Source organism: Poecilia mexicana, unplaced genomic scaffold, assembly GCF_051168715.1.
Source record: "Poecilia mexicana isolate PSO_F unplaced genomic scaffold, ASM5116871v1 scaffold_13, whole genome shotgun sequence".
Taxonomy (NCBI): Eukaryota; Metazoa; Chordata; class Actinopteri; order Cyprinodontiformes; family Poeciliidae; genus Poecilia; species Poecilia mexicana.
In genome coordinates this window covers 23,590,926-23,603,592 of record NW_028263382.1, presented here as the reverse complement: position 1 = coordinate 23,603,592, position 12,667 = coordinate 23,590,926, and the positions used below count along the sequence as shown (strand labels likewise).

At 37.5% G+C, this 12,667-nt stretch overlaps 3 protein-coding genes across 3 annotated transcripts in view; 1 reads left to right on the top strand and 2 right to left on the bottom strand.

The window, feature by feature from the left end:
- Positions 1-3,243, top strand: part of slco1c1 (solute carrier organic anion transporter family, member 1C1) — a 34,062-nt gene extending 30,819 nt beyond the window's left edge. The window contains exons 13-15 of the mRNA XM_088011900.1: positions 670-734; positions 949-1,066; positions 1,254-3,243. Coding sequence (XP_087868026.1) covers positions 670-734; positions 949-1,066; positions 1,254-1,497 — 427 coding nt within the window. The 3' untranslated portion in view covers positions 1,498-3,243. The remainder of the gene's footprint in view (positions 1-669; positions 735-948; positions 1,067-1,253) is intronic.
- A 1,001-nt stretch (positions 3,244-4,244) lies between these two features.
- On the bottom strand, positions 4,245-8,480 carry bcap29 (B cell receptor associated protein 29). The gene is made up of 8 exons (XM_014968525.2): positions 8,373-8,480; positions 7,834-7,934; positions 7,316-7,416; positions 6,795-6,942; positions 6,389-6,524; positions 6,098-6,200; positions 5,580-5,680; positions 4,245-5,266 (listed from the first exon to the last, which is right to left on the bottom strand). The coding sequence occupies exons 2-8, from the start codon at positions 7,923-7,925 to the stop codon at positions 5,231-5,233; spliced, it is 717 nt and encodes a 238-aa protein (XP_014824011.2). The 5' UTR covers positions 7,926-7,934; positions 8,373-8,480; the 3' UTR covers positions 4,245-5,230.
- Positions 8,481-9,648: 1,168 nt separating this feature from the next.
- On the bottom strand, positions 9,649-12,524 carry dus4l (dihydrouridine synthase 4-like (S. cerevisiae)). Its single transcript, XM_014968524.2, has 6 exons — positions 11,952-12,524; positions 11,727-11,848; positions 11,484-11,601; positions 11,152-11,274; positions 10,066-10,292; positions 9,649-9,972 (listed from the first exon to the last, which is right to left on the bottom strand). Exons 1-6 carry the CDS (start codon positions 12,050-12,052, stop codon positions 9,707-9,709), a joined length of 957 nt encoding a protein of 318 aa, XP_014824010.1. The 5' UTR covers positions 12,053-12,524; the 3' UTR covers positions 9,649-9,706.
- Between the last annotated feature and the right edge of the window lie 143 nt (positions 12,525-12,667).

Here is a 12,667-nt window from a genome sequence, read left to right as displayed (position 1 = left end):
GGATCAGAGAATTTCAGTAGCTTTTGGAAGATTGCAAATGAAAAACAAATTTAAATAATAATTTGATACTACCTTGTGCTACGTTTTTCTTTAAACTCTATTTAGATAAATTCAAAGCAATAATTGCTTCATTTATGTTACAACTTGTTATAGGAAGGCCAGTTTTCCTGGGAAAAATGCAGCATAGACATCTCATTGTTATTGTTTATATCCTCATCTGTAAAATATTAGCTTTTTTATGTTATTCTAGCTTAGTTGAATCAGACATTGTTCGTGTATTTACGAGTATTTTTTGTGAAACTGTTACAGCCTGAATTCATTGACAGTTAAATAAAAATAACTATTTTGGTTTTTGCTTTCAGACTCTCTATTAAGTATTATTTGTTTGAAAATAGCAGAGTGCAAATTAATGAAATTCTGTACAATTTGGTAAAACTGCAACCAGTATTTGGCAGCAAAGCGCTTCCATATAATCAGGTATAAACAGCCTTAGTGGTATACAGTCTCCACCTTGGTTTTTATGGTGGTTTGAATCAAATTTGTACAGTCAACATGTTAAAGGTGTTAGATTGGAACTCATCAAGATAAACATATTCTGTATAGTCTGTTGCTTAGAAATGTTTTTTTTTTCTATTATATCTAAAAGATACTTCTTTATTCTTTACACAGGTGCATAAAACCACAATTGAAATCTCTGGCCCTCGGTTTTCATGCTTTGGCAACACGTACACTTGGTAAGTTTTCTTTGAAGAGGCGGTAAAGTCTCTCACTTTAAGGTGAACTGACTTGGCGTTAAACCTTCCTAAGGAAGTTTTCATTCTTGTTTCTTACTATGCCATAATAGCTAAATGTCTGAATTATGGAGTAACTTTAACCATTCTGCACAGTTCTGCCTCGGTTCTCTTGGGCGCCGTTCTAAACCCGTTTCGTTGCCTTGTGGTTCCACAGCAGGGATCCCAGCACCCATCTACTTTGGAGCGATCATAGACACCACATGCCTAAAATGGGGTCAGAAAAGATGCGGCGGCATCGGAGCTTGCAGAATCTACAATACCTCCGCCTACAGGTAGTGGCTGTGCTCGTGCACATTCACTTTTCATAAAAATTAACAATCATCCCGAAATAGTCTTTTTGTACAACTTCTAAAATGTCGCGGATGCATCGCGTGCATGCACGATATCGTGACAATCTGGCGTCTTCCCCCTTGGCGCTTTTTAGTAAAACGCTCATTTCTCCGCTTTCACTCCCCTCAGGATATCTTACCTGGGCCTGACTCTGAGCCTGCGGACTATCTCCTTCGTCATTTGCATCCCGGGCTTCATCCTGCTCAGCCGACAGCTGAAGGAGGAGGAGGAGACCAAAAGCGTCCCGCACGGGGCCGTCACGAACGGCGGGACCGAACTGGAGGCGCTCAGAAAAGAGGAGCTTGTGGTTCTGAATTCTGATCGAGCCATGCACACGACGGACAACAGCACAGACAGGCACACCCAGCTGTGACTGCCGAGAAACCGAAAAGACTCCAAAGTGTCTGTCTCATAAGAAAGTACATCCAAAGTATGTACCCAAGTGATGCACACACACGTGAATACACACCGCCACATATACATATAAATGCATACATGCGTACAAGATTTGCAGGGAATCACAACTTCTGTTCAGTCATCTCATGTCGACCATGAAATCTATAATTGTACCGTTGAATGTGTGGTGTTGAGACTCCGGCCGAAATTTAACCCGCCTGACAAATTCATGGAATGTACATTCTGCCGTTTTTCCTCAAATATAAAAAAAAAAATTAAAAAAATCCGGACACAAGGCTCAGAATGGAAACGTGACTAGGAAGCGATGGCCACCGCTACAACACTCCAGTTTGTTTTATACACCAGCATCAATTAAGCTGCCTCTGCAGATAGTTATTTTAAATGAAAGAGTTCTCCCCGTTGCCAGTGTTATTAGACAAAGGAGGTAAAGTGTCCTTAGAAATGAGAGGCATGGCAGGCTTTCAAAGAAATGTTCTTTTTTTTGTGTGTATTTATTGGTTTTGACGGGTTCTTGGGAAGTTTTTTTTATTTTTTTTGAGGGTTTGCGGCTGTTGATGTCATGTTAAGTACACAGTATGTGCCTCATTCACTCAGCAGTTACCTCTGTGTGCCATCTGTCCTCTTGACTCACATGTGAACAGTTTTCCGTTCAGGTTTTCAAGCTGCTGGTCTATAAAATTGCATAGAAACGTGTTTAAATTTTTAAATGTAGTGCAAAATGGACTTTGCTTTTAATCCCCCCACCACTACAGAGTTTGATTTGATTGTATTTCTGTGCTGTGTCCTTATGGAGTTAAAAAGATTTTTTTTTAAAATGTTTAAATTCACAACCTCTACAAATTAAAATGTATATTTCAACATAATCTGCTCAAATTTTTTTTTTTTTAGAGATTATGATTTGAATATCCACATTCCCCTCAGTGAGCTGTACAATCTAATTCTGAAAAACATTTTTTTAAGAAAACACACCACACTCAAGCTCTTTCTAGTTTTCAGAAAAAAAAAGTTTATTATTGTGTTTTAATGATTAGTGTTGCAGTTGGTTCTTGGTATTCTCTGTGTTGGGTGTTTTTGGGGCAGGTGGATAAGTAAAAAGTATGTGAAGTGGAACTACAGGGAGTATTTCTGTATGTTTTTTTTATCTTCAGTGATTATTGAATATGCTCTGTTGGTTCGTTGTTGTTTTTTTTTTTTGTACTTTTCTGTGAGATTGAGGTCATTTGTGCCAAACCACTGAATCATTCTGATCTCTCAGGTTTTATTCCCAGATTAAGCTTGTACTCAATAATCAGAAGCCTTTTTTTTTTGTTGCAAATTAGACAGTCTCACAAACTAATATTAGAAACTGTATTTTAAATGTTTTAACAATACTTGAAAACGCACCTAACTTTTTGTATTAGAAACAATATAAATAGAAAAACGCCTAAATTTCATGCCTTAAGTTTGTAAATTCAGAGATGAATGATTTATCTCTTTCTTAATTATAGTTAACAAACATGCATTCATTGTAGGCTGCTGTTTTGCTACTGCTAATAAAGATAATGTCATATCCCTCTGTTTTGGTATTAACTAATCCAAATACTTAAAAGTTGTTAACAGTGTCTTATAATGATGTAGCCAATGTGGCAATTTGTTTCCAATTAATTAAAATTTGATTTTGTTGTGGTTGAGTTTTGGCACAAAAACAAACAAAAAAACAAAACACTGTAACCTCAGTCTGCTTGACAAAGATTTTTTTTGCCTTTTGTTGAAACTGTCCTGGCTTTTTAGCTCCAAAGCTCAGACGGGTCTCCCCATTTTATTGTTTTTATTACATCAAACTGGAAAACTTGTTAAGCTCATAGATTGCAAAGTGAAGCCTCAGAAGGAATATCAAAATATTTTGAGCCACTGCTTCTGCTGTTCACATTTAGGCTAAAACAAGAGCAGTGTGATTTCGTCAGTTTGGCTTTAAGTGCTAATGGGCTCTTGACTCTCTGTCTTTCCATCCTTTCTTCAGTCATAGTTGTTTTGAACTAACATTAAAAACCATTAAATAAAAAATGTGCGACAGGAGTCTTGCAGGATTTAACTGTGAAAAACGGTTGGAACTGGTTTGTTTGCCCCACTCGGAGAGAGAGAAACGCATAACGGCTGCAGGCAGGTTTGATCTGTGTTTAAGTGTTTTATGCACAATGAGGAACCTTTGTGTGATTATAATATCCAAATCGGAAGCTACGGTGGTTCTTTGCAAGGTCAATGTTTGGATTTGTTGTTTTTTTATGGTTGTAATGTAAACTGTGTCAATTTCTTACCAATTACAAAGCAACCGAATTCAAGGATTTGGAAGTATGGGTCATAATCCTCCTCACGCAATCTCATCATTTTCAGTGATGTCTCAAAAGATTCATCTCAGAGGTTTTTGCCATTTTCTCTATTGAAAGTGTGTTTTTGTCCATGTCGTCTGTTGGTTGTTCAAGTTCAGTAAGGCAGACGCGGAGTGAGCCGCTCACAGGAAGAAAAAACAAAACATTACACCAATAATATATAAAAGGCATTCAGCTGCATTAAAGTAACCAGATTGTAAATAAATTTCCTGGATTATTTTTGTAAAATGTGAAGGAATATCATAAATGTCAAATCAAAAATAAACATTTATTATCAAAAATCACGTCATGGTTTTGGTGGTGTTTATTAATGAAAGAACCCAAACAAAGCACAGGATGACCAAACCTATTTTTCTTTATTAAAGCACAGCTAAAAAAAAAAAGAAAAAAAAGGCACTTCAATTGAATGTCTTTGTACAAAAGAAAACAACCTGGATAAGGTCGTACAAACCGTGCTGCGATTCCCTACCTCAACTTCTTTAGCACGGAGAACAAGGAATCACAGTGACATGAACCAAAATAACGGAAAAGATGCTCAATGAAATAATCATACATTCCTATTTTGTAAACCATATGTGTGAAATGCAGTGCAACAACTATAGAAGTCTAGGAACCCATTAGGGTAAGAAACACATTTAAAAAAAACCCACAAATCTATTTTGACTTTTTAGTCGTATCCATTCAGACTCTTTATTTGTCGTTAACGTGTGAAAGTTAAGAAGGATGGTGTGTTTTTACATCCTAGTACGTGGCAGAATTACGACCGTATGAGAGAGAAGAACATCGTAACTGTAAAGATGACTCGTGTAAGTCGAAGCCTACATTTAAGCTTCACCTACGAAGAAGCATGTGCATGCTTTACGTTAACACGGAGGTGCAGAAGAGGTCCCTGCGTCATGCAATCGTAATATAAAAACGTGTTTGAAACAAAAGCGTTTTTTTTTTTTTTTTACAACCTTTGAATGCAGCTTTGAACGTCTTCAGCTTTCAGCACATTCAGCATACTAATTTGTTTAAAGGACTAGGAATCAACAGCTTGCACGAGAAAGCACGCATCTTAACTTAGCTTGCGACACGCATCTGTGATCGAATAATCGCCTTAACCCGCATAAAGTGTTTTGCTGATTGCTTTCAGAAATTCTCTCAGTTACGCTACAGCGAGCGGAAACACAAAGTGAGCACAATTTAACTACAAAAACAGATATTCGCCAAATTTTAAACCATCACAACTGTCAGTCCAAAGTCTGTTCCTCAGCTTTATCAGATGGATGTGACATTTTGCAGTGGCTTTCTTGCTGATTTGGGAAAGTTTAGTCATCACCACTAGTCGTCCTTCTTGTTCACATCGTCATGAAGATTCTGGGAAAAAAAAACAACATTACGATACCATATAAGATTAGATTAAAGCTAAACATATGAAACATTTGAATTAAATCTGTCTCATGTTTTATCTTAATCTATACCAGAAACACCTAAACTACATGACTAACAGCACACTGGCGCCATGTTAACAATGAAATACAGGTAAAACTGCGCCTCCAACCTCTGATGTGCCTCAGAGGATAACATTTTTTGCTGGATTAAGTGTGTGTTGCTGAAATTTGTGTTTTGTGTGGCGACAACTGCAAACCCTCCTTTTGCAGCGCCCTGCTGTTTCTAAGTTTAGGATTACCTGAAGCTCCTGATGTTCCTTCAGCAGTCTCTCGTACTCGTGGGCAAGTCCCTCCATCTGCTTCTTAGTCCCATCTGCCTCTGCCTGAGACTTTTTCAAGGCTACAAAAGATGCAATCACACATCAAAACTAGATCATCTGTGCATTCAACTGCTTCTAAAGGCAACACTGAACCTTCCTTATGTCAGGATGTAAAAACTACGGTAGCAACATTTAGATTTTGTTTTCCTGGCTATTTGTGTTAAGCAGTTAAATTTTATTAGCCACAATGATCTCTTAGTTTAGCCAAAACATATCATCTTCCTTTAAAAAAAAAATCTACTCTTCTTTACAAGTTTAATTGTTACAAACTCACTTGAAAGGTGTATTTTACTCCTTAGATTGAATGCATTTTATTAATAGGTCAAGATATTAGATTTTTTTTTTGATAACCCAACAGACTGGTTGATTCAAGTCATTTAAAAGTAGCTTATGGCTGCTGCACATGCAAATAACATGAAAATGATATGAAAACTAACCGTTTTCAGAGGACTTCAGCTCGTCTTTCAGCTTGCCCACTTCCGTCCTCAACAGCTCCATGCCCTCTGCTGTGGCCTTATCGCCCACTCCTTCCATCAGGGTCTGAAATAAAAGGAAAACCTTAGTTTAACAAAAGCAAAGACATCGAACTCGAACACAACTGAGTGAACAAACTGAAAAAAAAAAAAAAAAAAGAAAGATCGGCACCACAAAGAAGGAAAAACATTGCAAACAATAAGAAATAAAAATCTTCATTTATTTTAGTAACTGGAAAAATAAGTGAGGCCTACCCTTTTCAGCAGCTCATTGTCCTTTGTGTACTTCTCCACTGCTTTATTAGCATCATCAGCCTGCATTTGCAGAGCAGCTGTGGTCCCCGACACGGCCGCCAACTGATTAATTAAAGTGATCACTCGCTTCATAACCCTGCAGACAACAGCAGAGCATAAGGGGACAGCAAGGCAGCACTTACCTGAGGATGATTGACAGAGCTAAGACTCTCCTCCCAGCTCTGATTGGTTGTTTCAGACCGGGAAGCATTTGCTTTATTCACTGATTATTTAGTATCATATTATATGGTCAGGACATAGTGTTAACAAATATGTAAAAACCATTTTTTTTTTTTTTTAACAAAAGCTACATACTGCATCTTTAAACAGACGGTTGTGTTTACAGTAAATTAATTTGGAAACTCACAGCCAGAGGAAGACTGCGAAACCAGAGATGTAGAGGTTCCTTTGAGCCCGGAAGAGCTTCATGTGAAGGTGGTCAAACATGTTTGGTTGCACTTTAGCATCTGTGCCAATTTCTTTACTTGAGTATTTTCTGACCTCTCGTACGGCATCTGAAGAAAAACAAAAAGAACTGAGGATCTGTAGATGATATTTAGAGAGAAAAGTGCTGCTTAGTTTGAACATTTTTTTGGAATCCAAGTCCAAGGATTGCTGTTGTGTCGGACACCTGTTCCAAAAATAAAAACAATCCAAAACAAATAAAAGAAATACATAAAAAATTATTGATTTCTTGGTATTGTTAATGCATTTCAAGAAAAATTGTTAAAATAAACAGTAGGTGAAATTTCCTAAATATCACGGTTATTTAAATATTTAATCAAAATACGTAAATACATGCGCGTATGGGATTGTTTGTTCATGAGTGCAATATGAAGGTAAGATAGCCCAAAAATTGTGGCTTGGGCCAGAGACATTTACTCTTACCAAGAAAGAGAACAATAAGGACTATGATCATGGTGAGGAAAACTTTGTTCCAGAATCTCGCCATCCAGCTCCAAATTCTTAGCTGGAAAATACTCTGCCATCTGCAAGGGGGGAAAAAAAAGAAACATTGTTCAGAAACTTGTGTCTATTCCTGTATGTTGTGACATCTGTCACAAAGTGTATTTAAATGATGTTACATTATGCTCAATTACCAAAAAAACTCTAGCAGGGTGGCGAGTATTCAGCTGAAATTCAGCTTATTTTGAGGATGGGCAAAAAAGGAGTATTAAAAGTACACTCCTTAATATTAATGTACTGCTTTTCTCGTCCTACTCTATACTCAAGATAGAAGTTTTGCATGGAGATGAGTGAAAGCCACGACTTACACCAGCGCATAACTATTTCATTGGCGCTATTCAAAAAACTAAACTGAAATATTAGGGATGTGCTTCAAGATAATATGTCACTACTTGGGCCAAAAAAAAAGAAATATCTCATCCAGGTACTTCCATTCCTACCTTCTGGCTGAAATGAAAGGTATGCAGAGGATGAGAATGACGACAATCTCTGCATAGAGAAAGAGCGCCACAGCAGTCCACTGTAAAGTCATCTTTCAATTCTGAAAATAATGAAACACAGATAAGATTAAGAGCCTTCAAAACAAGTTTAACCAGCGTCACGTATGAACACATTCTTAACTCACAAGACATAAGCTAGAGCACAAATGTGCTAAGAATGTGCTTCTTAGCTAGTTTTGCAGAAAATAGAACCTAAATCCCTTGTTTACAAATCACAGAACTTTAACTTGCAGGTGTTGCTTTTCGAATGCAAATGAGAAAAAAGGTTTTTATATGAAATAAGAGCAGATTCCAAAGTGTTTAACACAAAGTTAATTTGTGCAGTGAAACACCGTTTTCATATCTGACAAATCTTGTCTAACCTACTTACTGCTTAGGCTAGTGCTACTGTTAACAAGGAAATGACGCCATGAACAGAATTTAGATTAGCAGTAAATACAGCGTTCAGGTTATATTTCGCTTTTACAACTACGACTTACCAGTAAATCGCCAAAATGCTAACTGAGGAGGAGTTTCTTCATAGAGTAAAGTTTGTCTTCCTGTTTTACCGCTTCCTGTTTCAGCCTGATAAGTACTGATAAGTACGCTTCGGCTTCCTCGCCCCGTAGAAACGACACGTTAGCGCGTCCGCCATATTTGGAGTGGCATATTTGCTTTGTTTTGATATTTTCACATTGTTTGGAAACTGGAGCATTTTTTAAATAAAAAGAGACACCAAACTTTAGAATCAACTAATTTTAGCTAATTTGTACAGAATAACATAGGTTCATTTTACTGTGACAGGGGAAAAATTAACACTGTATCGAATAAAAATAAATCTTACATTAGATCTTAATTTACTTCTTTAAATATACTAAAGTACATATTTTTGACAAATAGACATTCTGTTTACATGATAATATAAAATTACTAAAAAGCTATCTAAACCCTTCAGTATATAGCCCTTTTTGTTAAACCATGACGCCATTAAATAAAAACACTGAATACTGCCAGACATGCAGAATAAGAATAAATAATATATTTTTTATATATCAACATTTGTTCTGAAACCTTTAAGGGTGTAATCTGTAGGGAGGAATACTTTTTTTTTATCACAAAACAAATGAGTGAAACCAAATACTGTCAATGAGTGAAACTATTGACAGCATTTAGTTTTGGATAATGGATTAATATTTTATATGTTCATTTACTTGAATCTACCGTAAAGAACTTATTGCTGCTTAAATCGAATAGATAACAAACCACCGTCAACTTTATACAGGTGGCTGCATAAGGCTCAAGATGCCACTCAAAATATGACAACTTCTGACGTACAATATGACGTTTGACACGTTCCCGCTTTTACGTTCCGTTTTAAATTGTTATAAATGTTTTTGTTTGTGAAACGCCATGTGTTCATGTTTGAAATACCTAATGCTATTTTAAAAGACATAAAAACTAGCGTTGTAGGTTTCTATGCATTTAAACAAACGCCAATAATTTTACATTAAGTGTTCTGGTTAACTTGCCACATGATGATAGTTTTAAATTCAATAATATTAATCTTTTTATGTCTAAAAAACTGGATACATACGAACAAAACTGTTTTTTTGGTATAAATGTTAACATGAAAGGCCATCCATCCATTATCTAGCCACACTTGTCCTTGCAGAGTTGGGCAGGGTGCTGGTTGAAAGAACACCATTAAAAAATAATTAATAGAAAACATTTACACAAGCATGAGGAAAATACCTAAGTAAAGATGACAATAAGACAAAACTTTAAAATTTTATTCACCATAAAAATACTAAAAAGTGATGATATTCATTAATGCTCATGTTTCAATATCTTGAACTGTCCCATATGTGTTCTGGAGGTACTCTATTACAGAAGAGGTACTGGACAGGGAATTGAACACCTTTCTCTCAGGCTGGGAGGTGACCCTTTCCAGCATGTAAATAAGATGATGATGAAAGCATGTGAATGGAGTGCCCTGCTCAACGGAAATGTCCACCCAGTCCCATATGCACTGCAGCGGAGTATCCTCATATCCTGCAAACATGGCGGGGTTGGCCAGCAAACCCCGAGCGGCCATCACACCTGCACAGCGCGGCCCAAACAACGAAAGCATTAGAAACTAAAGGAAACATGCTGCTAGTCATGAATGTATAACGGCTGGTCAAGCAAACATACCATCCACACCAGTAAGCTGGTGAGTAGACTCCACATCACGAAGGTACTTTATGTCTCCATTGGCAATGACAGGAACTGATACACTGTCCTTGATTGTCTTTATGGCGTCATAATGAACTGGTTGGTGGCGTTCCTCTGCTGTACGACCATGGACTGTTATCCACGACACACCAGCTGATTCAGCCTTCTGACACAGATCCACCGTCCTCCTCAAGTCCTTGTGGATCCTGTGGATGCAGTAGTTTCTTTAGAACAACACTGTAAAACAAACTGCTACTTAGAATTAAAGTGGCAAAAGCCCCTTTAACCCCTTTAAGTTTCCACATTTTGTCACGTCACAACCACAGGTGACAGGAAAATGAAGCAGTCGACAAACATCTTAACTAATAGATGTTTGAACTGTTAAGTTTGACTTACCTACCATAGGCCTCGCTATGCTATGCTATGCCTCGCTAATCAGTTAGGTGGGGAGCTGTGTTCTGTACAAAAATTTTACGTTTGTATAGATAGAGCTTTCTTTTTTTAGGACTGTCCACATAGATGAATGGCCATGTCTTGTCAGGGTAGGTTGTGCTACACTTCTCCTTTCCATTTTTGAATAGTGCTTAACGTTTTTCATTTTGCCTTAGAACATAATCCTGCTTTAAATGTGTCCACAATTTCCTCCATGACCTATTTTGTGCGTCTCTTCATGATGCTGCTATAGAACTGAGGCCTTTATAGAACTGTTGGATTTGTCCTGAGATTAAATTAAACACAGACAGATTGTTTACTAAGTAGGTGGGTGATGTAGGGAATGTGTTGCACTGGATTTGAATTATGGGTAACAGGACAAAGGAGACTGGCTAGAAATGCATGCCACACATTTCAGCTACAATTTGTAAAAATAAATAAACAAATAAAACTTTGAAGACCACATATAATTCCTCTTCTAGCTTGTCTGATGCACTACTTTCTACTTTCTGTTGGTTGATAATATATAATCCCAAGAAATTTAAGGTTTATGATTGTAGGGGTATGGATACTTTTACAGGGCCCTTTAAATGTTACATGACCAATGAATTATACAAGTGCTACAGGGCTTACCTGATCTTGATGGATGCTGTGTAGTTTGGATTGTCCACCTGGTTTCTGACGTGTCTCACCATGTCTTTAACAAGCTCCGGCTTGTTAATGAGGCATGCACCATAACCAGATGACATAGCCCACCTGAAAACACACCAGATAAACTAATCAAATAATTTGCAAGGTTTAGAGATTCGCTCAGAGGGCATTGAGTTGAACACATTCGTGCATAATTGTCCCTAGAACATGAATCAGTACAGGCAAACATTTGTGTTTGCCTGTACTGTAATGATAGAAATAAAGCATAAGTAAAAGCTATACTGGCTTAGGGCTTTTGTCCCCATAAGCAGCACCTCTGCGGACAGCCACAGTTGAGGTCAACTCCATCTGAGAAAGGTGCCACCACGCAAGCTGCATCAGCCAGGGTCTGAGCATCATGAGCAGCAAACTGCACTATGAGGGGTCGATCACCTGAGGACAAGTAAGTATTTCTATTCATCCCATCACCAAACACAATCAACTTATCAATTTCAAGTAATTATTTGCGCACTGTTATTGAAGAAGTAATGGATGATATTTAGAGTGAGAGCACTCACGTTCATTGGTGGTAAACTCGCTGTCTCTGGCTTTGACAGATCGTAAAAAGTCAGTTGCAACTATCATTGGGGTAAAGCAGATGTCACAGTTGTACTTCCTGACGAGAGACCTGAACGCCAACCTGTGAGAAACAGATATTAGCAGCAACAGACACGCCACAAATGACAACCTTTGGAGATCAAACTGAGTTATCTATTGCAATGCTAGCTACAGAAAAATCTTACTTTGAATATCGAACCATAGGGGCGCAGATCTTCAGGACTTTCCCCTGTTCAAACATGTCCATGATGCTGCTGTTGCTGTTGTTAACGCTGCCTGTCTTCATTCTTCATGTACAACTTGTTAGCCACACGCTAACTATCCGGGTTTCAAGCAGAGTACACTGATTGAAAAACTAACACTAAAGCCTGACATCTATATCATTGTTTTCGTAATAAAGTGGAGGCTGGCATTCAGCACGAAAATCCTCTCTCAGACGTCCATTGGTGGGAAAACAAATCCTCCGGTGTGTGGAAAGTGGAAACAACCGAGGAGCCGCGCGCACGCTGGCAGGAAACGTGGGCGTGTGTTTAGACCTCTGAACCGAAACGTCACACAACGCAGCGTCAGCTTCTTCATTTTAAAAATGTATTACTTTTTATTTTTGTCGGTATTAGAACGACTACCAAAGTAACAAATGATAGTAGAAAAATTAAAATAATAATTAAAAAAAAAAAACATTAACGTTTTTATTCCGGTTTTACTTCGACGTCATGCTGGCTTCAGAGTCCCTAGGAAAAAATCAGAATTCCTGATGTACCTCCAAAAATGTTGGCTAATGTAGGATACGTGGAGACTTGATCTTAAATTGGAACATTTGGAAATAAAATAAAATAAAAACATAAAAGTAGACGATGTAATGTCAACTTCAATCTTCAAGTCAACTAATCTTTGAATAAAT

Coding starts and splice junctions, on each gene's coding strand:
- dus4l (XM_014968524.2), bottom strand. CDS start 12,052: ATGAAGACAGGCAGCGTTAACAACAGCAACAGCAGCATCATGGACATG. Junction 11,602..11,726: donor CGAGTTTACCACCAATGAAC/GTGAGTGCTCTC, acceptor ACTTGTCCTCAG/GTGATCGACCCCTCATAGTG. Junction 10,293..11,151: donor ACAGCATCCATCAAGATCAG/GTAAGCCCTGTA, acceptor CTGCATCCACAG/GATCCACAAGGACTTGAGGA.
- bcap29 (XM_014968525.2), bottom strand. CDS start 7,925: ATGACTTTACAGTGGACTGCTGTGGCGCTCTTTCTCTATGCAGAGATT. Junction 7,417..7,833: donor CCTTTCATTTCAGCCAGAAG/GTAGGAATGGAA, acceptor CCCCCCTTGCAG/ATGGCAGAGTATTTTCCAGC. Junction 6,201..6,388: donor ACAATGAGCTGCTGAAAAGG/GTAGGCCTCACT, acceptor CTTTTATTTCAG/ACCCTGATGGAAGGAGTGGG.